Here is a 27,073-nt window from a genome sequence, read left to right as displayed (position 1 = left end):
AACGGTGGGCACACAGTTTACAGCACAAGGCTATTATTCTTGATATAATTTTGAAGACCACTACTTGGAGATCCTCCTCCATGTTCAGTTGTGGGCTTTATTTTTAATGTATGCGAGTGCCTTAAAGGTGTAAAAAGTTTAACATTGTACCGTAAAATCAATCTTCTGCAATTAACGCTATTGCTGTGACGTTAATCTAGCATAAAAACCCCAGGGGTTATAATCCAATGGAAAAAAAATTGAAAGGCTAATTACTATTTATTAGCATGTTGTTGTTTTTAAATGTAACTATTAAATATTAAGTATATATTAAATATATTTCCAGTTAAAAACTATTTTTATCTTCTGCAGGTTATGAATACAATATGGTAATTCTAATAGCTTAATTACATGTGAGATTTTTGGAAATCACCAAGCGACCACCCCCCTCCCCCTATTGTTTTATGACCCCCCAGGAGCTCCTTTTTTCCTGATCCCCACTCTATTATATCACCTTAGCTAAATCAAAACCTTACTGCTAATATTGAATGTCAAAAGACACTGATAAGTACAGTTTTTAAGCGTTTTGAATTACGAAGACACACATGTTCTCATAAACCACCTCAACATTGTAATACGGGTCACACCTACAGTATTATACAAATTCCTCTTAAACCACAAAACCCAGTACACAAACACGCACGCACGCACACGCACACGCACACGCACACACACACACACACACACACACACACACACACACACACCACACACACTGACTTCAACATAAATGTGGAATGCTGGGGGTTTGGAATTGCAGTCCCCATTGAGCTGTTCTGCAGCACAGCCCTGTATCCTGGAGTCTGTCACCCATGAGTCATACTGCAATATATCATGAGCGGGAGGGGAACAATACTGCTGCAACATTTAAAAAGAGAAAAGGCACTACAGGAAGTCAGTGCTCAATATTGATCCACATTTTTGCTGCTTGACTGCAGTTCTTCAAGGATGAGTTATGAAGCAAAACATTGCATATGCATGCTAATCATGCAAGCTTTCTTTTGCTCTGAATCCTTCACTCTGAGTACTTTGCTCTTGTGTCACCCACACTTGTGCAGGAAACAAAAACACTCATCTTATTTCTTCAGTAGAGACTCTTTTGTGCTGCAGCTTTTCTGGGGCTGTTCTGAATGTTGCCGGACAGCGTTATTGCATTAAGCGCATTAGATCAGTTTTTATAATGACAGCTGGGTTTTCTCCATGCTCTGACCGTGCTGTTTGTTTCCTCTGATTGGTACAGAGTGCCCACTTGGAGTTGATAGATGCCTTAATGGCAGTGGGTGCCATGGAGACGGTGAGCACAGTCTTGGCGAGCAGCGGATCGGAGTTATTGGGTACAGATACGACATGGGACAGAGCCCTGCTTTGCTGGGTGAAGACGGTGAGTCTGGTAAAACACATCCACAGCGCTTCCTCAGCAGCTTGAACATGTCATAAACTCATAAGCTTATCTTAACTTCCATTTACAATCCTTAAAACTATAGTAAAATGTACACTCATGATTCATTTTAATCTAGAAAGATGCAGTAATGGTGTATTAGTGTACGGTCAAGCTTATCTTCACAAAGGAACACATCTTTTAAAATTATGAAGCGTAATTACAATCGCTATGAATTAAAAGATAAATGCTGGGTAAAATAAAGGTATACCACTGACCACCATTGAATATTTGAGTCTGTTTAGTTTTAAAGACTATAAATGCGATGTACATGAAAAAGATGCACCTCAGCAGATATTAGCAACCACCTTTTTTGAAAACTTTAGTAAAAGCTAAGTAAAAAAACTAAAAACATGGGGGTATTAGGTTATTTATATTTTGTTGAATAATGTACATATATACATACAAAAAAAACAAAAAAAAAAACACGGTGGGCGTAACATTATGTGCACTTCTTTGACTTTTGTTGTCATTTTATTGTTATAACGTTTTTTTTTTTTTGTATTCCTTTTGTGTAGCTGAATCAAAAATTGAAGGAACAAACTGAAGGTACACAAATCGACACTTCTCAGTCTGCTGAACCACAGCCTGTTCAACCCTCGGTAAGAAACTGACAAGCTTGACAGACTTGCCAAAAAGCTCAAAGGGCACATGTGTACGATAACTTGACCCCTGCACCTTTACACAAAACAGTCACTCATTTCCTTAGCTGCACTATCTTTTCCTCAAGGTCTGCTTTGCTATTTAATACCTATCCTATCCTCTATCTTCTTCTCACTTCCCCTCGTGCTTCTTTCTCTTGTTCCTTCACTTCTTTCTGACAGTGTCCCACCCGCTGGTACTGGAAACTTGTTCCTGTAAGTCTTTCTCTGGTCTTCCATTCCACCTTCCTTTCCTCCATTTTCCTGTCCCAAACCTATATAAACCTGTCCTCTCTCGCCCCCTGCTGACTGCATGGTTTATGGTTTAGAACATTATTCCATTGACCTGAAGTCAGTTCAATCACATTTTATGACCTAAACATTGGCCGACACATTATCTCCGTGGCCAGAAAGTCTATTTATTTACTTGTGTAAATGTATATTTATTTAGTTATTAAATTAATTTCAGTAATATTATTAAACAGTATGAAAATGTTCATTTGATTTATTTACAATACAGTTTGTAAAGTAATATTTTCAGTCTTTTAGTAGAGATATTATGTGAGAGACTTGCTTTGTTTACCAAATAATTGGATCTAATTGGATTTGCATTGTAAACATAAATAAAAGTTAAAAATGCATTCATTTTTATTTCATGTATTACGTTTTTAACTATGATACTCCCAAAATAATTCTGCATAAAAATGCAGATTTTTAAAAAATTCTGCGCAGAAATAGCAAAAAATGTTGGCAGATTCTGTCTGGCCACGACAAATGAAGTATAATGATTGTAGCTTTAAATATGCCCTTAAAATAGTTTGGATTTTACTTGTAGTAATGTAAAACAAACATGCTGGACAATATTGGAAAAATGTTACATTGCGATGTTTTGTTTTTCTGCAACATATATTGCGATATGAATACAGTTTCACCAGATGACTTGAATAGTTCTATTTTTAAAGAGTTTATAATTTTAGATTGATTAGCGTGATTCTAAGGGGAAGTGCATCTACTTAAAACACAATAAACAATCTACAAGCATAGAGCAATACAATACAGCAAAAGCAATATTGGGGAAAGTTACTTTTGAAAGTAATACGTTACAATGTTGAGTTATATTTCCCAAAAAAGTAACTAGTTGCGTACCTAGTTATGTTACTTTTGAGTTACTTTTTATCACCTGTCTGAGGCTTGATCTCTTTCAGAACTTGTTTTTTTTTCTTTCTTTTCGTAAAAGAGGAGCTCTGCAATTAACAGCACACTGTATAACCTACACCTATATTTGTCTTTAAAAGCACATTAAAATAGATTATTTAGGATAATGTTGTCTGAAAACTTCTTCACCCCAGTGCTATACATGCCATATATACAGATTATTGAAAATTTAAAACAATGTGTGTTTGCTACTTTTGTACCATTTGTCTTAAGTAAAATCACTGTCCATTGAAACGATCCCCTTTTCCTTTTCTTCAATGCATTCAAAATAACGAACACATTCTCTCATTGATTCATTGTGACTACTTTAATTTTAATTCAGCAATTAAATTTTTAAAAGCTCATTAATCAAACTAAAAAGTAACTCACATTACAATTTAAAAAAAAGTAACTCAAATATTATTACTTATTTTTTTAAAAGTAATGCTTTATTTGTTACTTGGGTAATATTATTACATAACTTGCATTACTTGTAATGCTTTACCCCCAACACTGAGCAATACAAATGAAATAAACTTTTTTTTATTGTTTACCGAGGAGTCTAACAGTATTCTGGTACAGAAATTATATAATCAAATATGAAATGATGCTGCATAGTCTTCACTGTATAGATAAAGTCATTAAAGTTACAAACAATTTCATATGACTGTATGCTTTAAAAATGTGGATGATAAACTCACTCCATTATGGTTGAACTCTGCAGTGACTCAATAAAAATATACAAAACAAATTTCACCCCTCACAAATCTCTCTTTTAAATTAATATTTTTTTTAATAGGAAGCTTTACAATATTAAATTTGTGCATATACAATAGACTAGTCAGTACTAAAGCCAAATCTGGAGCTTATCTAACAAAATAACTTACGATATCGGTCCAAAAAACGAGTACACCCAAATTTATGTTACAGAAAAATATTAAATGCAAATTTAAAAAAAGAGGAAAAATCAAGAGAAGCAAAAAACTGAAAAATTTAGTTGAAATTTTGTAGGTTGTAATTTGTTTTTGCAATATTTTGCTTGATATTTTGCTACAATATTTAACTGTATTATCTTTCAATTTCTGAATATGTTTGGTGACTAAAATATTATTTTAATAAATATATCTGTTTTTATATTGTTTAATGCACCATAATACATTGCCTATATTCACTTAAAACGGATGCAAATGGGGTGCACTTAATTATGGGGTGCACTTAATTATGCTGAGCACTTGTATACTGTTGTTTTTGAGGACTATGTAATTTGCAGTTCTGATACAGCACTGTAAATATAAAAAAATACACTGATCTCTTAAAGAACTTGACATATAATTAAATATATTCTCTAGGTCAAACAATATCATTTAGTTTAGTCTTCTGAGGATATACTTTAGATTAAAGGGCATATGTTGTTTCAACCTTCATCATTATCATTTGCATTACAAAGAATAAGCCAGAAATAAACATGGCATGTCAATTCTGTTGAAAACCATAGTCATTGGTAGTTAAGTGAATATAGTGTGTCTTTGTGATATTAGTGCACTTATCTGCTACTGCATGTTGTGTGGATCAAGTATCAGGTGTTGCCTGTTCACACAGCTGCCTCTGTTCATTTCTCTGACCTGTTGAAGACTAAGTCTCTCGAGTGTTGGCTGTTCCACTTCCCATTAACAATGTCCTTGCTGTTCTTCAGCTTATGTCTCATTTGCCTTTGCTACATTTTTATCTTTAATGCACTGTTTGCATGGATTATTTCATCTCTAAGTGTTCAGTCATTTAGATGTTTGCTGCTGTCTCTGGTTGTTTGTATGCATTTCTCATGTAGTATTTAGACTCGGATACAGATTTGCTGATAGCAGATTTGTAATATTGTCCTGTTATTGTATAACAAATGCACTCTGTCAATGAAAAGCAAACAATTTCACAATGTCAGTATTGAGTAACAGACAGCATAGCACTTTTTTTCCCATTCCTGGAGTTCAACCCAATATTTCTCTTGTTCAGATCCGGTACAGGAAGGACAGGATGCAGTCTAAGCTCAAACCTTGTTTTCCTGTGGTGAACGAAGTGAAGGATCTCTCAAACGGATGTGCCATTGCTGCTGTTATTCACTATTACTGTCCTAGTCTACTGAGATTAGAAGGTACGCTCGCATCTCAGATCTTCATCTGTTAGTTTATAGATGTAGAAGAATTAAATTTCAGTTTTTTTTTGGTTTATATGTGTTTTCAGATGCATGTATGAAGGACTCCATGTCTGTGGCTGACAGCTTGTACAACCTACAGCTGATTCGAGAGTTCTGTGACAGTTGCCTGAAGAGCTGCTGCCCTCTAGTGTTGGAGGATTTACTCTACAGCCCTCAGAATTAAAGGTTTAGAGGACCGACCTAAATTAAAAATATGTAGAATAGTGCAGTTACTAAAATACGCTACTCAAACTTTTTCTAAAATGTATATTTTTAAGTATGAAGTAGGCCACTGCTATGTTTTTATTGTGATCATGAATCATTTATTCCTAATTACTCTGTTACTTAAATTTTAAAAGGATTGTTCACCCAATAATGAATAGTATCGTCATTTACTCACCCTTTTATGGAGTTAATCTAGGGCCATATATACTTGCAAAATAAAAAAATGTTTTGCAAACAAAAAATAAAGGATTGAGCAAATAATAAATGCTATCTATCTATCTATCTATCTATCTATCTATCTATCTATCTATCTATCTATCTATCTATCTATCTTTTATGTTTCTATAAAAGTTTTGCAGATATATATATATTTTTTTGCAAAACATTTTTTATAGCATTGCCTTTACAAAAAGTCAATTGCAATGCTCATTTTGATTTGCTTTTTAGTCACCCGTGAGTTTGCAATCCTGTTTTCACTTTGCACTTCACATTATCAAATCAGGGCCACGAAGTGAAATGCACAGAAACGTGAAGTGCTAAAAGCAAATCAAAATGAGCATTGCAATCCACTGGAACTGGTTTTATACTCCAAATTTTTTGAAGACTTGCATTTTTTTTTTTTTTTTTTTTTTGCTCAATACTTTATTTTTTGTTTGCAAAACTTCTTTTATTTTGCAATTATATACAGTTGAAGTCATAACTATTAACCCCCCTGAATCTCCCAATTACTGATTTATTTTATCTTTGCCATGATGACAGTAAATAATATTTGACTAGATATCCTTCAAGACACTTCTATACATCCTTAAGTGACATTTAATTGCTTAATTAGGTTAACTAGGCAGGTTAGGGTAATTAGGCAAGTTATTGTATAATGATGGATGTTCTGTAGACTATCGAAGGGGCTAATAATTTTGACCTTAAAACATTTTAAAAATTTTAAACTGCTTTTATTCTAGCCGAAATAGAACAATTTAGACTTTCTCCAGAAAAAAAACATTATCAGACATACTGTGATCATTTCTTTGCTTTGTTAAACATCATTGGGAAATATTTAAAAAAGGAAAAAATGGGGTTTTAATAATTCTGATTTTAACTGTATGGCCCTAGATTGACTCCATAACCTTCACTTGTCTCAAACATTTATGAGCTTCTGTTGAACTCAAAACGATATTTTGAAGAAAGCTGAAAACCTGTGTCTAAATTATTGATTTGGTACATATTATACTTAGTACAGGGGTACTACTGTCTTTAAATATTTTATTTTGTGTCCAACATAAGAAAGAAACTCATAATAGTTTGAAACCACTTCAGTGGTGTTTAAAAAAATCTTAGAAATAATTGTGATTTCAAGATTAATAGTTTTAATCAACCAGGGGTGCATTTCTGAAAACCATCGTTAGCCAACTAAGGTTGCAAGTTCCATCATTACAAACATAGTTAGTTGATTTGGCATTTCCCAAATCTGTCATTCCAACAACGTTCCCAAACTGCGTCGCAAAACTTGTATGCTTGCAACTACACCTCTGGAGCTGTATTTAGAGACAAAGTTCCTGGTTGTGTTCTATTCCCAGTTATGCCCCTATGCCCTACTTATTTAGAATGTTCTAACATTTAAACTGGGAATGAATTAAATAAAAAAGTATTAAAGTCATCACTCTAGGTGTAATTTGCTTTCAAACTATTTTTAAAGTTCAGTTTTGGCAATCTTCGTGTTTACAATTGTGTTGCCTTTGTAGTGCACTTTGAAAACATTGATGTCATTTTAACACAGCCGTGGCTTATGATGAAAGCTATATGTGACCTATTATTAAAAGCAGAATTTATTTAGCTTGTGGAAAACAAAAAAAACATGAAAACATAGCAAACGTTAATGCTGTTAATTTAAAGTAGGTTATTTTAGAAACGCAGCCAGTTAGTTGTTGTTGCTGCATAAACACCACTAATAGCAATGGTAAATTCATTAAAATACTGTTTGCCACTGTTATGATTTGAGGCACTAAACCCACTTTATGTATGGTGGGTGGAATGCAAATCGGGATTCAGAATATAAAAATTCTTATTCTTATTACTGTTCAAAGACATGCAGATAGAATAGATGAAGCTTTTTGTCCTATTTTTATTCCTGTGGTGTTTTATATGCTGTTTTCCCCTCTCTCTAGACAAATATACTAGGCTTTCTGGCAGAGCTCTTATATTGGTTTGAAGTCTCAAAGCCAGAGTTTGTTCAGCCCCTGCAGGACTCAGTGACTGGTGAGTGTATGTCTCAATGAATGATTGAATGCTTTACTTTCCTCTTAGTTTTTTTGTTGTTGTTGTTTTGGGATATACATTGACTATGTAAAATAATGAAAATGTAAGATCAATACTTTTTGTTGTTGCAGAAACTTCTGGAAAGATCAATAATGGGAACAGTGGATCCAGCAATGGGTATAACAGAAAGCAATGTTGTTTAAAAGCTTTGTTTATGATATTTGTGAAGTAGCGTACCACACAAAATTATAATTAAATTATTTCTATAACTATTATAGATTTTATAACTTAACATTATTTACTTGTCTTTTATATGCTAGTGGATCACCTTCTATCTTCAAAAGGCCTTTCCTCCCTATCTCTTCCCCTGTGACTGTAGCAACAGGTGAGGCAAACATGCAGTCACTGTGTCCTGAGTCATCAAATGTCATTATGTGTCTGTGCTGTTTTTTTTTATTATATATGTATATACATTGTGTTTATTCTCATTCACATAAAGCAGAGGTCACCAAACTTTTGTCATGGAGTACTGGTATCCCAAGGAGTTTAGCTTTCATGTGCTTGAACTGCACCTGCTAGAAGTTTCAAGTATACTTAAAAAACACCTTGCTTTGCATGTTTAGGTGTGTTTGTTTAGGGTTGGAGCTAAACTCTGCATTACACCAGCCCTCCAGGACCGAGCTTGGTAAACCCTGACATAAAGGAACAATCACATGGTCTGTGTTTGCATGTTGAATGTGTCATCCAGTCTTGTGGTTTGTGTTGTCTTTATGATTAGGATCTCTGACTCAGTCTACCTCAATGTCTCATGTAGAGGCAGCAGGACGATCATGGAGTAAGAAACCACTTAGGTAAGGTATCTCCATGTCACTTGATATATTGATTTTTTTAAATAAGACTTTGTCTTTACAATAATTTTTTTTTTTTGATGGTCCTTCAGTCGTCCGCTGTCCTCTGCTGTGTCCTTTAGTATCCCCTTTGGTCTGGATAGTGATGTGGACATTGTAATGGGGAACCCTGTTATTACTCGGTCTGTCAGCTCGGACAATCTCAACCCTGGTGGTCAATCCATGACACGTGTCCCCTACACACCTCCAGAGGACCTCAGCCACTTGCTGAGTAAGGCCCCTGGGCCTAATGGCCCTCAGAGAGCTTCCTGGGGTACTCGAACTCGTCCAATGCTGGCTGAAGAGAATGGCATTGAGGACAGTGAGACAGGAGAGCTTCCTACCATTGAAGAGGCACTGCAGATCATCCACAATGAAGAGAAGATGGAGCCTCGCCTTCACCCTGAGGGGGCACCCGATGGTTTCTATCTGCATTCACCAGATGATCCAGCAAACGCTAGACTCAATGGCAGCCCAGTTACTCTCAGCTCTTCAGCCCCATCCCGCTCAGGAATGCTCTACCACAGAACACCAGGAATCCCCCCAGAGCCCAGCCGCACCAGACACCCCTCAGAAGGATCCAGAGATGACGACTCTGTGTTAAGAGATGGAAGCGTGGATTCAGATGCTTCAGAAGATCTTCCAAAAACCCACTCCACCCCTGTCACACCCGCTTCCGGTCCTCGCGTAACACAACCTCGTGTTGTAGAGACGCCGGACAGTGGTGTGAAGATGACAAATTTTGCAGAGAGAAAGAAGAAGCTGGTTCCAGAGCAGGTACAGCCCAGTGAGTCAGAGACACCACAAATGACAACGTGGGCCAAGAAATCAGAGGAGAGTCCTAGTAAGAGTCCTGCTCTCAGCACTGAAATGTCAGAGCTGGGGGCGAGGCTGGAGGAGAAGCGGAAAGCTATAGAGGCTCAGAAGAAACGTATTGAAGCCATCTTTGCCAAACACCGGCAACGGCTTGGAAAAAGTGCCTTCCTACAGTTAAAGAAGGAGCAAGAGGATGGAGATGGTGAAGAAGGACATCATGGGGGTGGCAGTGCCACCTCCGTAGAAGAAGACCTTAGCCGTTTAGCACTGGAGGAGAAACTGGCACGTTTGGAGAGGGAGGAGCAGCAGGAGGCACAACAGGAGGAACAGTTGAAAAAGGGCCCCTTAGTAGAAGAAGAGGGGAATGTCAAGCCTTCTGTCCAACAGGAAAAGCATGGAGAAAAACTAAAATCTGAAGTAGGAACTCCTGGAGGGAAAGGCACAGCCCCACTGGGTGAATATAACAATGCTGTTTCTAAACTAAGTGCTGCACTCAGTTCTCTTCAAAATGATATGCAGCGCCTCTCAGAGCAGCAGAACCAGCTGATGAAGAAAAAGGCAACTCCTACTAAGCAGGCTTGGGTCATTCCACCCAGCTCAAAACCTTCAACAACTACACCTCGTTTGTCAAGGGAGTCCACTCGTGACCTTTCCTCAGCCACCTCCTCTCCTTCCCCCTCTCGTAAGATTTCGAGTCACACCGGTCCCCCAAAATCGCCTGGAGCCCATCGTAGGGCACAGTCTGCACCTCCGAAGAGCCCCAAAGTGCATCACCACCCTCGACCTGCAGAGCTCAAGACGCCCATTTCCACTCGAGTCATAACTCCACCTCAAAGTGTGGACAACATTCCTCATTTACGAAGAGTGTCTCCATGGCAATGCAAGGATCAGAACTCGTCCTCCTTCAGCATAGGCACACCCAGTCAGAGTGAGTCCCGCTCTGCCTCGTCCCTGGCCAGACCAGAGGACAACTTCTCAGACACAGGCTCCAGTGAAGACCAAACCATCTTCAGTATGGACCTGGATGGTGGATCGTCACAGGTTCTGCCACGAAAGGAGCGTCAGGGTGGTGGAAGCAGCTCAGGAGCTCCTTCTGAGTGCTCTTTTGAGAGTGACATTCCTGTAGCAGCTCTCAACGGAAAGCGCGGTAGTCTTATCGAGATATCATTGTCATCTCTCAAAGCATTAGAGGGCGAAGAGGCAGATCAGAGCCAAGATATCTTTTCAGATTCAATGAGCGACCAAACAGAGCCAGAAACGAGGGGTGGAGTTGGATTCTTCTTTAAGGTGAGGGCAGAATCAATTGTTACTTGTAGCCTAAAAGGTGTAATCATTCATTTAACAGTCTGAAACTGTCTTTGTAGCAGGATGAAGCTCGACCAGAGGATGAGATGGAGAAGAGAAGAGCTGCGCTACTTGAGAAACAACAGAAGCGAGCAGAGGAGATGAAAAGACGAAAACAGGAACAAGAGAGAGAGAGGGAGGCAAGGTGAGGCTTACCAAAAACCAAGTTTGAGGATTCAGCAAATCTTTAGGCTTACTACCTTCCTGCAGACTTCAGTTGCAACCCTGACCAGGCACACCTGAGACGATTAATTAGGACCTGAAGCAGCACTTGATAATTACAGACAGGTGTGTTTGATCAGGGTTGCAGCTGAAATCTGCAGGAAGGTAGTTCTCCAGGAACAGTATTGGTGACCCATAATATGTATGCAGATATTTAAGAAATATGCTATGTGAATATACAGTACTTGTTTATCTAAAAAAATGACTAAAGTCAATTATTTTCCTTTGAGAAAGTGCAAGTGTCAGAAAGTCTGTCTTTGTTTTGGTGTGTGTAACACCACACGTTGCCAGTTTACCCAATTATAATTCAGCACTCTGGGTTGCCTTGCTAGAAAGAAAACACAGTACATTTCAATACCTAATTCAACCACCTGGTGTCAACCCTACATACTGCACCTTTAACCTTGACAAATAATACCGATTTAAATGGCATTTGTGCAAATCTGAAGCAAACGGGAAATGATGTGCTCCTATTGGACAGTGTCACCCATGTGATCAGAACTGGTCCTCCTTCAGCATAGGGTACACCCAGTCAGAGTGAGTTCCGCTCTGCCTCGTCCCTGGCCAGACCAGAGGACAACTTCTCAGACACAGGCTCCAGTGAAGACCAAAACATCTTCAGTATGATAGAAAACACAGTACATTTCAATACCTAATTTAACCACCTGGTGTCAACCCTTCATACTGCACCTTTTAACCTTGACAAATAATACCAATTGAAATGGCATTTGTGCAAATCTGAAGCAAACGGGAAATGATGTGCTCCTATTGCACAGTGTCACCCACATGACAGAACTCATTGTGAGGATCGATGAAAATTAAACATGTTAGACTTTCTGTGATAGTGTCGTGAGGTGTCGCAGGCATGGTATCTGTTGTCATGAACTGACACATTACATGAAAAGAAACGATTGAATCTTGTGTCACGACACCCATTTTTCGTTTATGAATTCCCACGACACCCTACAGCAAGGAAACCATTCCGAAATTGTAACAAATTTGTGTGATCTGACCGGGGCTTTAGTTGTAACAGTGTAATAACCAATTGTGACCATTATCAATGTTATCTATAAATGCAACAGCAGGTCATCTTCAGTGGATGAGCCCCGCAGAGGAGAGGAGAGACCCCAGACGCCTTCTACTCCCCCACCTCCCCGCACCCCTCCACCAGAAGGCACTCCTCAGCGGCGTGGAGACTTCACCCGACAGGAGTATGAACGGCGGCACCAGTTGAAAATAATGGAGGATCTAGATAAAGTCCTACGCCAGAAACCTACTACTGTCAGAGGGGTCAAGAAGCAGAGGCCCAAAACTGTGTTTAGAGATGACTCTGACCTCTCCCGCAGCCCTGCCAAAGGGTTTATGGGTAAGTCGCAGATTCATTGTTCGATTTCCTTCCCTTTGATTTGCATATTAATAAAGCAGCACATCATGTATCTACTTGCCTCCCTCTCAGGTTCTAGACTAAATAAAGTTTACTCCCATTCAACAATGAATCTCTCCTCCATGGCCAATGACAGTGGGACATTAACTGTCAGAAAATCTCCAAGGTAAACTGATCTGTATGTATTCTCCTGATAAAACACACCTGTTCCTCCTTTGTGAACTAATCTCTGAACATTGATTTATTTCCACAGTCGTTCTCATTCACCTTCCAGACTGCTGTCTCCAGGCCGTCTTGCTGCACAGAATGGGGACTGGGAAAATGCGTCTACTATTTCGTCCCCAGCCTCCATCCCAGAATATACTGGTAAGCTATAAAAAAGGACATAATTTGCAGATAGTGGCACTAGCTATGACAGTGGTTTACAGTTGTGATTAAGTAATTGAACAACCTCAAGAATTCAAATTGATTAGCTATGGTTTGCACTACTTTAAAGGTCTGATTTCTGACGTGTGTCTTTGCTTAAAGAACCACCAAACTAATTATGCAACCCATGCCAATCCATTTATTGTCTTTTTCTTTTTTTTTCTGGTATTGTAAACAAAGAAGAGTAAAGTACTTTAAATAATAAACCTTTAATTATAAAGCAGTAAAGCAATAAACTTATAAATAATTCTTCTAAACATGATCTGTATGGTCAGTATGTTTTGAGGGTCAAAAAGTATGTTTGAATTCCTATCTGCCTACACCTGTAGGCACTTTAAATAAATTACTCAAGACATGTGTTTTAAAACAATGCAGTGTCAGAATACTGTGTTTAAGTATGCTTTCACACAACATATCCTATAATTATCACATGTCGGTTTGAAAACTTTCAGCTGTATGAGCACTTACACTATGAAAGCAATCAGATCTAATGCATTTTCAGCTACCTCTGGAAGTGTTCAGTGGTAGACCTTGTTTACCCTCTTTATTTAGCATAGTCCTCTTAGATAGGGATTGGCTTTTGGAAAATATATTTTAATACCAGATGTAAACAGCCCATAGAAAGATCAAAAACCATAATGACCATCCCTTTTTCAGGACCTAAACTCTACAAGGAGCCAAGCTTCAAGTCCAATAAGTTCATTATCCATAATGCCATCTCGCGCTGTTGTTTGGCAGGAAAGGTCAACGAACCACAGAAAAACAAGATTGTAGAGGTGAGTGACCCATCAGTCAACATCTTGGTGCACTCCGGGCTCTCAGACTCCATCAGATATTTGCATGGTGCATTTAAATGCATGACGTAATGGTATGTTGTTTCTTCTATGCTAAAAGGAAATGGAGAAAAGTGCTGCAAATCATTTCCTCATCCTGTTCCGGGACGCCAGCTGTCAATTCCGGGCGGTTTACACCATGAACCCAGAGACGGAGGAGATGGTTCGGCTCGTTGGTATTGGACCACGGGTCATCAGTCCCATTATGGTGGAGTCGATCTACAAGTACAGCTCTGACCGCAAGCAGTTCACAGCCATCCCGTCCAAAACCATGTCAATGAGTGTGGATGCCTTCACCATTCCTGGCCATCTCTGGGAGCGCAAGCGCCCGGGAACCCCAAAGAAGCTCGGGACCCCAAAATAAACCCTGCTGGAAATGCCAACAATGCCTGAGCTGGCCACGTCATCCCGGGTTTCTGTCCCGTTTTCACTAGAGAAGCGGGGACACGGGGACGTGCTTGCCAGATGAAAGAGTGGGATATCAAAACAAACAGGCCCTAATACAGAAACCCTAAAATAAAGTGCCCTCAGAGGTGACCGTGCAAAGCCTCTCTGTGCGTAACTACAGGTCAGGTTACAAAGATCTATTCACAAAACTCCATTGCCATTTTCTTCAGGTAACTTAAGAGATCTCAAGTCATATTTAGAAGAAAACAATCCTCTGCGTTTTAACACGGCGAATCTTCCATTCTCGTAATTTAAGTACCATGAATGTCCCCCTCAACCCAAACAAAACAGATCTTTAGAAATGCTCCTCTTGTTTGCTCATTGAACTGGAAGGTTTGATGTGTGAAAGGATGCCGCGGATGAAATCAGATCTTTGCTCTTTGATGAATGTAGGGCACAAACCAACACAAGCCTTCTTATTGTCTGTTTATTGTCAACAGCCTCTCCGTCTTACCTGACTTGACTGTAGAATTGTATTACAAATGGGCGCAGCAACTTAACCTTTATGTGACGTCATAAGAAAAAGTTCCATGCTGCTGTGCGTTTTGAGTCTGTCTTGCTCTCTAACGAAACCGCCCCGTTTTTCTGCCTTCCTAAAGTCAGTCGTAGACACCTGGATGTTTGTTTTCTTACTTAAGACCTAATCAAACTGGATCTCTCAAGCTTTTGGAACTCATGAGAGAGCATGTTGAAGACCTTTCCTCCCCATTTGCTTTAATTAAGAATAAATGAAAAAAAAAAGAAGCAAAAAGATGCCAGAATGTGCTTTCGATTTCCACTTGTATAAAAAAATGAAGGTTGTCTTTGTACTGTTTAGCTGTAACTGAAATAATAATATAAAAAAAATCCAAGGCTGATTTAATATACTGTATATTTGAATGCTGAATTCTTTCCTTTTTTGACGATGATTTGTATATTGTGGAGATTTGTAAGACATGAATAAGCTACCCTGCTGCTTCACTAGTAGAGCTGGATGTGCTGGTGTGAATGGGAGTGTGAGCGGGATGGAGGACGGAATGAGACGATATACGCAAGTCTGATCTTGATTCTCGCTTATGAATCCAGAGCTGAGTGAACAAGTGGTCTTGTTTGGCGTAAATTAAATGTACACACTGAAATGTGACATACCAATGGTAATCTCCAAGAAACTCCAACAGAAAGTGAATGATTGGGCAGATGAGCCGCCTTTCTAATGATGGTCTAGGAGTCGTCTTCAAACTGTCTAACTTGGCCTTATTGGTTTCTTGAATGGCCCTAGTTGTCTTTTTGTAAAGAAAATAGTGGCATTTAATCTGTTTCTCCTCATCAAAGCACTAAAAGAGCTGATTCGGTTAGGCTGCCGTCTCCTGTCGAGAATCAGATGACTAACTTTATGTACATATTTTTGTAAAGAGCAAAAAAAAAAATCATTTTTGAAATGGTTGAATGATGTTTCTGTGTCAAATGAGTGGGAGATGTGTAGTCTGCGTGTGATTGTCTGCTGGGTGAAACGTGATGGTTTAACGTAACTGGATTCTGTGCAATTTTGTAATATGTTAGGTCACCTGAGGTGTATTTATTTGGGTAAGGATGAGCTAGAGTTTTCTGTTTAGTCTCAGATTTATTATTTATGTTCTGGCAAATGTGGTGATTCACTCGTTCATTTCAGAAAGCACATTGATGTTTTGTATATTTTCCTTTTGCTGTTTCCATGTTCATGTCGGTAGATTTTGTTTTCTCCTAAGTTCTTTGATTATGGATCATTCCCATCTGACAGGATTAGAAAAATAAAATCATTTTTAAGTAATCTCAATTATTTCTCACCATCGTCACTAAGTTTATGTTTCGTAAGTTATGTTCATTAAATCAGCTTTTGCCATTTTATATACTTTTTAATTTTACTTGTAAACTAGGGCTGCGTCCAAAATCGCCTACTACTCAGTAGTTACTGCATTTGAATTTTTGAGAAAAGTATCTTCTATACCAGAGATGCCCAAACTAGGGCCCATGGGCCAAAGTTGCCAGTTGTAACCTTTGATTTGGCCCACCATCCCATCTGAGAAAGGTGTATGAATGATGGGCAGGGTTGGGGCGAATGATTTTAACGTAAAAAAGTTTAAAGTAATCTTTTATTTTGTTTTATTGCCAAGCTACAAAAAAGTCAACTGAATTTAAATGTTTCCTTCATTAATTCATTCATTTTCTTTTTGGCTTAGTCCCTTTATTAATCTGGGGTCGCCACAGTGGAATGAAACGCCAACTTATCCAGCATATGTTTTACGCAGCGGATGCCCTTCCAGCCACAACCCAACACTGGGTAACACCCATACACTCTTGCTTTCACACTTATACACCATGTCCAATTTAGCTGATTCAATTCACCTATAGTGCATGTCTTTGGATTGTGCGGGAGTAAACCAGAGCACCTGGAGGAAACACGGGGAGAACATGCAAACTCGAACCAGCGACCTTCTTGCTGTGAGGTGATCGTGCTACTCACTGTGCCACCGTGACGCCCTTAAATGTTTCGTTTAAATGTTAATTGTAAACACGTAAATAAATACTTTATAAAAATGTAAATACTGTCACTCTACAAATAGAAGACGATGCAGAAGACATCTGCGAGCAAATCAAGGCAAAATCAAGTGCAGCTTGACTAGGACTAACTTCATTCTGTTAGAAATTAGATTGTTTTTATTGTAATAAGTTCATTATAAAAACGTAAAGAAAAATGTAAAGTGCATTAGTTAATACGAAGACATGTTTTTTTGTCATTTTCAAATAGTATTAAGTAAATTAGGCAGCTATATTTACCTTCTGCCCACTAGCCTCAATCTTGTTTGGTTTTTGCCCCTTCATAAGAAAAAGTTTGGGCACCCCTGTTCTATACAGTGTGAATGTCAGTAGTATGAATGGAACTCGGATTTCCTACATCCGCCATTTTGTCATCATCGCTTCACTCCCATTTGTGAAATCTCTCGTGGTGCATAGCGTAGCATCTGGAAGTAGTAGGTCATCTGGGCACTTCTCGCATACTGTTTTTCAAATTCTATGAATTCAGACATACTACTCGGCTCGCGTACTGATTTTAGCGTACTATATAGTATGGAAGTATGTATATTTTGGACACAGCTTAAGTATTTTTACATGTTCATGTCTTTGATTTCTCAGTACAGAGTTTCCACCTGGGACAATTCTGTGTTTCGTCACTATTTTTATTTTCTACATTTACATTTACATTTACATTTTACATTTAGTCATTTAGCAGGCGCTTTTATCCAAAGCGACTTACAAATGAGGACAAGGAAGCAATTTACACAACTATAAGAGCAGCAGTGAACAAGTGCTATAGACAAGTTTCAGGTGTGTAAAGTCTAAGAAGCAAAGCATTAGTAAACAAGTCTAAGTGTTCTCGAACCAAACACAGCAACTGAAAACAGGTCTAAATGTACTTACTCGGTGTTGCTCTCGATGCTAACGTGCTTCTCTATCTGACTTCTTATTGCTTACATTTTAGCTTTCTTTAACACTATGGCTTTAAGTAATCTTCTGCTATGCGCAAGTGACCTAAATTACTGCCCTAGTATATTTTAACTACCATCCAGGCATATTTCAATATTGACTGACTTGTGGTTAGTAAAGATGAGATTCTGGTCATCCGGTGACAGTAAGAGAGGGACAATAGCATATGCAAGTCAACATTGCATGTCTCAGAGATGCAACATCAAGACACAATGCACTTAATGGAGCTAGTGACATCACTGTGAGGGGTAAGGGCTGGGTTAGGTGTACGCATTAAAAGCATTGCATGCAGCTCAACTAACAACTGCACCTGCTTTGCAGCCAGACCTCCAGAAAAGTCAGAAGTGAGAGTGATTTAATCCTTATTTCAAGTTAAAAACATGAATAAGCTTTATAAGGTACATCATCGGTTTTGCTCCAACCCTAATCAAACACAGCTGATCCAACTAATCAAGGTGTTCAAGACTACTAGAGAGTATTAAGCAGGTGTGAGTTGGAGCTAAATTATGCAGAGCTGTGGCCCTCCAGGAGCTGAGTTTAAGACCACTGTGGTACTTTGAAGCAAACAGTAGAACTTGCTGAAATGTGTCATATCCCGTCAAATCTTGTATATAATCACCAAATCACTATTTCAACTTTGGAAACTTGTTAATATAGCTTACAAGGTGAAAAAAGCTGCATTCTGTGATGTTTTGGTTTACAGAAATTAAGCTTGCTGAATAAATCACAGACTACCTGCCTATTATTCATCCTCAAGATGGCACCAAACAGTCAAAAAGTGTGGTGTGACGGACAAGCAGATACATGTGAATGTGGAGGTAAGTGTATGGATTTGAATGTTCACTGACGGTTAAGGTGATTCGAAGTTCCTGGATGAGCCTGTGTTATTTATAGGTTGTGAACTGGGATTGGGGGGGGTAACATACTGTACCTTGGAGTATTGCGACTGACCAATCAGAAGTAAGTATTTCAGACAGAATTTCAACAGGTCAGGAATAAAAAGAAATCTTAAATGGATGTTAAAAACAATTGTGAAAAACTATTAAAAAAAATACATTTGAAATTATTCATATAAATGAATTCATTAATTTGTCATGAAGTACTGTAGTTCTGGATGCTTAAATATCATGAAAAGCATTCATTTTCTTTAAGTAAAATATATTTTTGAAGTGAAATGTTACCCTAATTGGCTTCTGTAGCTGCATTTTTGACATGAAGAAACATATTAGACCACAGATATGTATACAGAGACACTTTAATTTCAACTTCAATTGTGTAAACAATTTGACATTACTGATGAGATGAGCATCTGTGATTTAGAGAGGTTAGAAATTTGTGCTTTAATACAAGTTAAAACCACACATTCTTCTTGACCAGACATGATCCCTAACTGTAAGATGAGTAGTAAATGAGTATATGCTTTACATCTCATACATCAACAATACTAGATATTGTTCCTCTTGTTTGGACAACCCCTCTGTCAGCCAACGATGAAATAAGCAACTTGTTCAAAGCTCTAAAGATTAGATCCCAAGGTCAAATATACAAAAGCATTTCCAATAACAAGCCTTGCATTGATTGTATCATGTGTGCTTGGCATGAAGCATTTCAGTCAGCAGTGAGTTGCAGGGAAGATCTCCTAGCAGATGGCGCTGATACAGGTATTCCTCCACCTGCAGGCTGATGCTGCGCACCTCTGGCAGACGGAGCAGCAGCTGTCCGAACTTGTCAGAATGACCTGGGTGGGTTTGCATAGTGTGGTCCATCAAAGCCTTGTTTACACGCTCTTGTGTTTGTTCTACCTGCCTTCGGTTCTGTACTGATTTAACATCTGTTAGCAAAACAAAACAGGATCTTAAAAACATTAACTTGAGCAGGAGTATTTTAAGCATTTGAGCCTGAAAGGAAACCCACCTGGATTGAAGAGAACCAGATATTTTAGACACACAAACTCCTCTCTGTCCAGCTGTAGTGATCTAAGCTTGGAGACAAGGTCCTGGGCTCTAGACACCAGACTACTGAGGGTTACTCCAGCCTGACTGAGGATGGTTGATGCTTCAATCTGGTAAGTTAAGAACAAGTCATAGAAAAATGTATGGAATCCTAAAATGGGTACCTACCAAGTAATTACGACATCTAATAGAAGTCCAAACATACAGTTCTTGGCTAAAACAAGGCTAAATTTAGGCTGCATTTAGAATCTAATTGATGTCTAACAGTTCAAATATATACTTGTCAACAACAGATTATACTGACTTCGTGTGTAGTCGTTCATTCCTGTGTAAATGATGACTAGTCTATTTTTGGACAATTGTTAGAAATCTATTAGATGTTTACTAACTACTCAAATGTAGCCTTGTTTTAGCCAAGATGTCTATGTTTGGATCTCTATTAGAGGTGGTGTAATGTTTGACAACCCTGTTCCTGGATGCACACTCTTCATTCTTCCTGATTGAACTCATCAGCCATGCTATCCTGAAATATATATATATATATACTAGCTGACAAAAGTCTTGTTGTCTATCCCAGTTGTAAGAGCAACAAATAATAACTTGACTTCTAGTTGATTACTTGGAAAAGTGGGAGAAGGTCGATTTTTCAGATGCATCATCTGTTGAACTGCATCCCAATCATCAGAAATACTGCAGAAGACCTATTGGAACCCGCATGGACCCAAGATTCTCACAGAAATGTCAGAGAAGTTTTGTGAAGGAAAAATCATGGTTTGGGGTTACATTCTGTATGGTGGCGTGCGAGAGATCTGCAGAGTGGATGGCAACATTAACAGCCTGAAGTATCAAGACATTTGTTCTGCTTATTATATTACAAACCAAAGGAGAGGGCAAATTCTTCAGCAGGATAGCCCTACTTATACTTCAGCCTCCACATCAAACTTCCTGAAAGCAAAGAAGGTCAAGGTGCTCCAGGATTGGCCATCCCAGTCACCAGAATGAACATTATTGAGCATGTCTGGGGTAAGATAGAGGAGGCATTGAAGATAAATCTTGATGAACTGTGAGAGTCCTGCAAGAACGCTTTCTTCCAGATGACTTCATTAATCGTTATTTGAGTCATTGCAGAGATTTATGAATGCAGTCGTCCAAGCTCTTGGGAGTCATACACAATTTTTTTTTTTTCACTGCACCATGACTTTGTATTCTATACTGTACATTATTTTTGTTAAGTGACAAGACCTTTGTCTAAGCAAAGTCAGACCCTACTGTCGTAATTAAATAATTAAAAATCAAAGCATGATCATATTTTATTTTGGTAAAATAATTGTAATCTAGAGACATTTGCCTTTCATATAAGCCACTTATGATAACAAATGATCAACTAGAAGTTATTAGTTATATAGTCAAGTTATTATGTTTGTTCCTAAAACTTGGATAGGCGACAAGACTTTTGTTAGGTAGTGTAGGTCTGATGAAGGTGGTGTCCAAACTGTCAAATGTTGGTGTGCCTCCAGCAACAGGGTAGGGAAACACTGGTTTAGTGACAGAGGAAATGTTACCTGTTGTCCTGTAATCAGACATATGCTGCCATCTCTTCCATAAGCCACTTGCCTGCACAAGTGATCCAGGACAAGAAGCTCACTCCAGCAGCTCTGTAGTAACACCATTTGATCATCCACCTGCACAAGATCAGGTACTTTGGTTTTGCATTTATAATATTTGTAAAATTAAGCCATTTCCTTGTGAAAACATCAACAATGCTGAACCCTCATCTCTGCTGGAAATACAAGAAGGTATGGACCCTATAACAGTTGTTTCCAAGTACTAGGATTTAAAAAAAATTGCATAGTGCTACCAAGCATTGGATGCTGGTGTTCCCTCTAGGCCTCTAAAACCCAGAGAACCTTTTTTAATGCACATACTGTAATTTGTTCAGTAAAAGTGTTTCCATCGCAGTTTAGGCACATCTTTTCTATCGAATAAAAGCTTATCCTACTCAGTTATGCACATGTTTTTATGCTTATTTTCAAAAGTTGTGTGCATCATGACATTTCCATCAATCGTTTTTATGCGCATATCCAAAATAAGCATTAAAATAGGTGGGTGGAATCGTAAGGCTTAAGCGAGAAATACCGCTTTGTCTTCAAAAAAGGGGAGGAGACCAACAGAAACTCTGAGTTTAGAGAATAAAACCTGCTCCTGACCAGGTTAGTTTCACTGAGTAAGTTACCACAGTAACTGACTCTGAGTTCAAGTTACCTCTCTTTCAGAAACAGGCTTGACACCCTGCTTTCTCGAGTTTAACAAACCTGCCATTTTGAAATGGAAAACCCAGAGTTTCTCTCTTTTCAGGGTTAAAATACTCTGAGTTTTCACTTAACCTCTTTTCTGAAACGGGCCCCAGATCATACTAATTGCTCTCATTAGGATACATGTACAGATACAGTAGATGTAGGTCAAAACACTAACAAGACAGTTGATCCCCAGGGCCTGATCTGTCCAGTTCTGGTAAGACACTTAAGACCAGTTCATTCTGTGGAATTTGGCTCAATATTTGTTTCTCTGAGGAACATTTTTGGAAAACCAAAATATTACTATAATTCCAGGCTAAAATATGCAGTATTTGATAGTTGGTTTGACAGGTTCAGTGACTGTCAATAAATGTCGATTGCAATAAGAATTTCCCTCCTATAAAATACTTACAGTGTCTGAAGGTTTGCGATGCTTTCCTGGAAGCTTTACCTTCTCTTTGCAAGTGTCAAACCAAGAACCAGTAGGAGCGCTGAAGCTGATTACCCACTCAACACAACAACTTCAATCCACAGGGAAAATGTCAAAATAAAAAGTTGATCGCATGGTTTTATTACCAAGGCATGTTTTAAGCAAAATTACTACAGATAGTTTATGTTTGCTGGCTTTATAAAATTTTCTCTCAACCAGCAATTTCCCTTTATTTGAAGTTAATGAGTTCTAACTAAAGATTACACCAGCACAAAACACAATGCATTTAGATTTTTGGGTTTATGTATGTGTGATTATATGTGAAGTCTTCTACCTTAAGCTCCTTAAATAACGCGCAGTTCCTTGCCCACTCCACCAACCCGAACAAAGTCTGGTCAGCCATTTTGCACATGATGCTGAAGGTGTTGAGGCGGTCATGTTTTCCTCTGCAGGCCTGCTCTCTCTGGAGGCTTGCTAACACCCGCATGCAGAGTTGCTTCTCATCTGGCTCGGCTTGCAGGAGCTGGTTTAGGAAACATGAACTAGGGGCTGGGGTTGAGGTTGGGGTCAAGCTCTGTGATGGAGTTGGGGTGGAACTTGGAGTTGAGGCTGGCGTGAGTGTAGGTGCAGGTGTGGAAAGAACTGTAGGAGACATTGGACCAGGAGGTGTCACAGAAGCAGGGCTGTAGTTGAAAGGAATCTCTCTTTTGTCAGGAGGGTATCCGTGGATGCCTGGATAGCACAGTGTGTGAAAAGGTAGGGATGGATCTGAAAATGTCCGGTCTCTGGGCATGGTGCAGTCCAACAGCATTGGAAATTCAGACTGGCTCATACTGGGGTGAAAAGACTGGGTTGGGTGGTAATGGTCAGTGCCAAGAGAAGCAGGTGAAGGGTTGAGGACATGAAAATCATGAGGCAAAGCAGGAACCAATTGTTGTGGTCCCTCAATTTTGACTCTGTAGGGGGCAATGTTTGGCTGGTGATAGGTCCCTCTTTGCTGTTTCAGTTGCCTGTCCCGTCGGTATAAAGGTCCAAACTTGTTTCTCCCACCTCTCATCCTGTCTGCACGTACAGCTGTGACGCATGATTTCATAAAAAAGTGAATCATACATTGTGATGTTCAGAAACTCAGGATAAATTTTTAGACAATTCCTCAGTTCCCAAACAAGTTCCCCAATCCTAATTCCTGGAGGCACATCAAACCTCTATCACACCTGTCAGTTTGTTTCAGAACCTTGCATGTATGTTTGTTTATGCCAGGGATTTTTTAACTGTCTTAAGCCCTGCTCACACTGTGAGATTTCAGCCACGATTCTGTCATCTGAGACAAATTTGGGAAATTCTAAAAGATTCCTGAAATTCTACGATAAAATATGTGGTCTTTGATCATTGGTTTGACATGTTCATTGACAGCCGCTTAGTGCCCATTGCAATCAGATTTTTCCTTAGATGAACTTCTGGCAGTGTGACAACAGCTGCAATGACCGTCAATCCAAGAACCAGGTCAAAACTGTTTTTTTCTTCCTGGTTTTATTATTGAGGCATGCTGTGTGCAAAATTTCTGCTACATATTGTTTTCGTTTGCTGTGAGGAATCATTTCAGAACGTGGCATAGTGAAATTGTCATGGTTGGATGACGTCAAACTCCAGGGGCGTTTTCTTTCGTGTTTTGCGCAAATTTCCAATGTTTTTGTGACAGTTTTGCGCTTCATTGTCGTTCAGTCTGACTTTATGACAGCTGAGATATTACAGTGTGACATGAGAGCCATGTGCGTGCAGCCTGACATGCAACAATCGTTCAGGATTATAAAATATCACACAAAGAGCCGGCCTTTAGAGAGTTTTGCTCCAACTTGCTTCAATACGCTTGTCTGGAATCATTGTCTGGCTCAATAAGGTGTGTGTAATTGGGATAGCTAAAGTATGCAGGACAGTGGACCTCCAGGAACAGGATTGGACACTCCTGGTTTAGGTATATTTGAACATGGCAATTATGATTGGACCTTCACCAAAATAATTGGCCAGAGATTACCTAAATGAGGCGGTAATTAAATGTATGAACGTGATATGGTAGTGTTCAGTAACTAGACTTTGAATTTGCAGGGAGTCTGACAATACCTGGCCACTGCCAACATCCACTGACTACAGCATATCCATTCAGTCCCCAGTTGCCTAATCTGATTAGCCTGGCAAGATGTTTTAATTTTGCCTCGCCATTAATGTATAGTTTTTCTTTACAAAGTGTACAGTACAGTAGATTTGTTTTTGCAGATTTGTGTGAATGAGTCATTTTTACAATGTTGTTGTCTGAATGTAAACATTGCAAAAACTCAAAAATAAGTCACAAACTGTGGTAACACTTTATTTTGATGGTCCATTTGAGTATTAGTAGACTGTCTGCTTATTATCTGCTGATATGGCTCCTTCAACAGACATTTAACTGACTATAAGAAACTTTGCAAGTACATGTCAACTTACACTAACCTTGACCCTAACCCTAACCCCAACCTAACAGTCTACTTATAATCTAATAAGAATTAGTTGGCATGTAGATGAAATGTAATTTCAATTCAACAAACAGACCATCAAAATAGTGTGACCCAAACTGTTTCATACTGTCACAAAAACGTACTTGTTGTACATTTTTAAAATGGTTCCTAATTAGACAAACATAGCTCAACTCTTAATCTATTAGATGTTCCTACACCAGAAGTGATGAAATCAGATATGGTGTATATTAAAAATGTGTACTATTGAAGTGCTTTCAGGAACAATATTGGGAAACATTGCTCTAAATCAGTGTCCAAACTCTTCTGGAGGGCCGGTGTCCTGGTGAGTTTAGCTCCAACCCTAATTAAACGCATCTGAACCAGCTAATCGAGCTCTACCTAGATATACTAGAAACGTCCAGGCTGGTGTGTTGAAGAACGTTTTAGCTAAACTCAGCAGGACACCAGCCCTCCATGACCGAGTTTGAACACCCCTGTTCTAAATTATGAAACTGATTCTTAAATAAAAACCGTAAGAAGAAAAAAATTGTATATATAGTTAACCCTGAAATTATTTGTAATATATATATTGACATTACATAAAGATACTGACCTGTAAAAATTGTATAATGGTACTTTTATTTAGCTTGTGTGCACGCTACAATTTTAACTTTACTGGGTCATCAAATATTGCTTCTTCAGTGGTTTATGGTTTCAGAGATAAGTGGAAATAGGATCAGAGCTATCTTGGATAGCTAGCCATTAATATCTCCCATATCTCTAAGACAATAACTCTATTTTCCTAGCACATTGTCTTAACCTAAAGAACAAGTAATCTACCAAACTTCATAATCACTGTGCGAGTTTGCAGCTGTACCTTCTTTCTTCATGCCGACAGCTAGACATTTCTGAAAGCGGCAATAAGGGCATCGCTTCCTTTGTGCCGGGTCCATGGGGCAGTTCTGTGCCTCTGCACATGTATAGCGCTTGTTGTTCTGCACAGAGCGCTTAAAGAAGCCCTGGGGGAAATGTTTGTAGTTTATTATCTGAAAGCTACCGCTGCATACTTGTCTCTGTCTTGCTTTGACACGTACCTTGCAACTCTCACAAGTAAGTAGACCATAGTGATATCCGGACACCCTGTCGCCACACACAGGACAGCCCTCTTCTTGAGTCGCAGTACTCTCTGGGTCTGGCTTTAACTCCTGAGCTATGGGATATCACAATTATTGCTCGAATGGAAGTGTTAATGATCCTTTTGCTTACTTTAAAGTCAACACAAGTCTGGAAACAGCCACTCAAAATCAAAGAGGTGATTGTCTAGAAGTGGGCTGAACAGTTTTATGACTGGTTTGTCTGATAATCGCACGGAGCAGTCAATTATATCTTAAATAGTCTTATCACTAGATTGATGAAATTCTGAGATACAGGGCTTACATAATCCTTCAAGTCGAACATTCAGTTTTTGTAAGATAAATAAACTGCTATATAGTAAAAGTGTACTTTTTTTTTGATTTGCTGAAGCATTTATCTAGGCATGTAGACATAACAAATCTTTTCTAAAATGATTAAGCTGTCCTGAACAAACCTAAACACCAATCAAACTGAATGATTCCCCTAAACATGTTATTCTCAAAGACTTTAAACCTTTATCATTTACTATCCTCAACTTTCATTATGAATGTGACCTAATGTCTAAAATCTGAAGTTCTACTTACATGTTGACGGTCCCTCTTGTGACGCAAGATCTTGTGTATATTCGGCCGCCTGAAGAGACGAGGGCTGGGGGGGATCCAGGGGATAGTTTGAGATGTTCATGGTCCATAGGAGAGGGGCGGCGTGGGTCACCGTAAGCTGTCATTCATACCTGTGTGGGCCTCCGGGACTCAGAGCAGGACAGGGAGGAAAACAGGCACAGGCTGTCTCTGAGATGGTGCCGTGTAAAGGCCCTCAGTTGGACTTTGCTCCATGTTGAGGGTAATAAACCTGAGTCTGTCACACCTTCCCAACCAGCAAGACCTCACTCTTGCTGGAAATAAAGTGCATAAGCTTAGCAGAAGCCGCATATGTGAT

At 38.9% G+C, this 27,073-nt stretch overlaps 2 protein-coding genes across 3 annotated transcripts in view; one reads left to right on the top strand and one right to left on the bottom strand.

Moving 5' to 3' along the window:
* camsap3 (calmodulin regulated spectrin-associated protein family, member 3) overlaps positions 1 to 16,126 on the top strand; it is a 75,276-nt gene extending 59,150 nt beyond the window's left edge. Inside the window, 17 exon segments of the mRNA XM_056454099.1 lie at positions 1,280 to 1,420; positions 1,996 to 2,079; positions 2,302 to 2,334; positions 5,317 to 5,455; positions 5,545 to 5,664; positions 5,667 to 5,683; positions 7,885 to 7,975; positions 8,107 to 8,152; positions 8,296 to 8,360; positions 8,754 to 8,826; positions 8,916 to 10,965; positions 11,043 to 11,167; positions 12,327 to 12,610; positions 12,701 to 12,794; positions 12,882 to 12,994; positions 13,712 to 13,830; positions 13,949 to 16,126. Coding sequence (XP_056310074.1) covers positions 1,280 to 1,420; positions 1,996 to 2,079; positions 2,302 to 2,334; positions 5,317 to 5,455; positions 5,545 to 5,664; positions 5,667 to 5,683; positions 7,885 to 7,975; positions 8,107 to 8,152; positions 8,296 to 8,360; positions 8,754 to 8,826; positions 8,916 to 10,965; positions 11,043 to 11,167; positions 12,327 to 12,610; positions 12,701 to 12,794; positions 12,882 to 12,994; positions 13,712 to 13,830; positions 13,949 to 14,251 — 3,897 coding nt within the window. The 3' untranslated portion in view covers positions 14,252 to 16,126.
* A 2,948-nt stretch (positions 16,127 to 19,074) lies between these two features.
* Positions 19,075 to 26,954, bottom strand: nr5a5 (nuclear receptor subfamily 5, group A, member 5). Of its 2 annotated transcripts, XM_056454097.1 has the most exons (7): positions 26,719 to 26,954; positions 26,095 to 26,210; positions 25,878 to 26,019; positions 22,846 to 23,585; positions 21,350 to 21,469; positions 19,750 to 19,897; positions 19,075 to 19,666 (listed from the first exon to the last, which is right to left on the bottom strand). In XM_056454097.1, the coding sequence occupies exons 1-7, from the start codon at positions 26,816 to 26,818 to the stop codon at positions 19,419 to 19,421; spliced, it is 1,614 nt and encodes a 537-aa protein (XP_056310072.1). In that variant the 5' UTR covers positions 26,819 to 26,954; the 3' UTR covers positions 19,075 to 19,418. The 2 variants fall into 2 exon arrangements, with proteins under 2 accessions (XP_056310072.1, XP_056310073.1); XM_056454098.1 differs by lacking the exons at positions 25,878 to 26,019; positions 26,095 to 26,210.
* Between the last annotated feature and the right edge of the window lie 119 nt (positions 26,955 to 27,073).

Source organism: Danio aesculapii, chromosome 3 (genome assembly GCF_903798145.1).
Source record: "Danio aesculapii chromosome 3, fDanAes4.1, whole genome shotgun sequence".
NCBI lineage: Eukaryota > Metazoa > Chordata > Actinopteri > Cypriniformes > Danionidae > Danio > Danio aesculapii.
The sequence above is the reverse complement of the archived record's forward strand: the minus strand, read 5'-3'. Positions and strand labels throughout refer to the sequence as shown.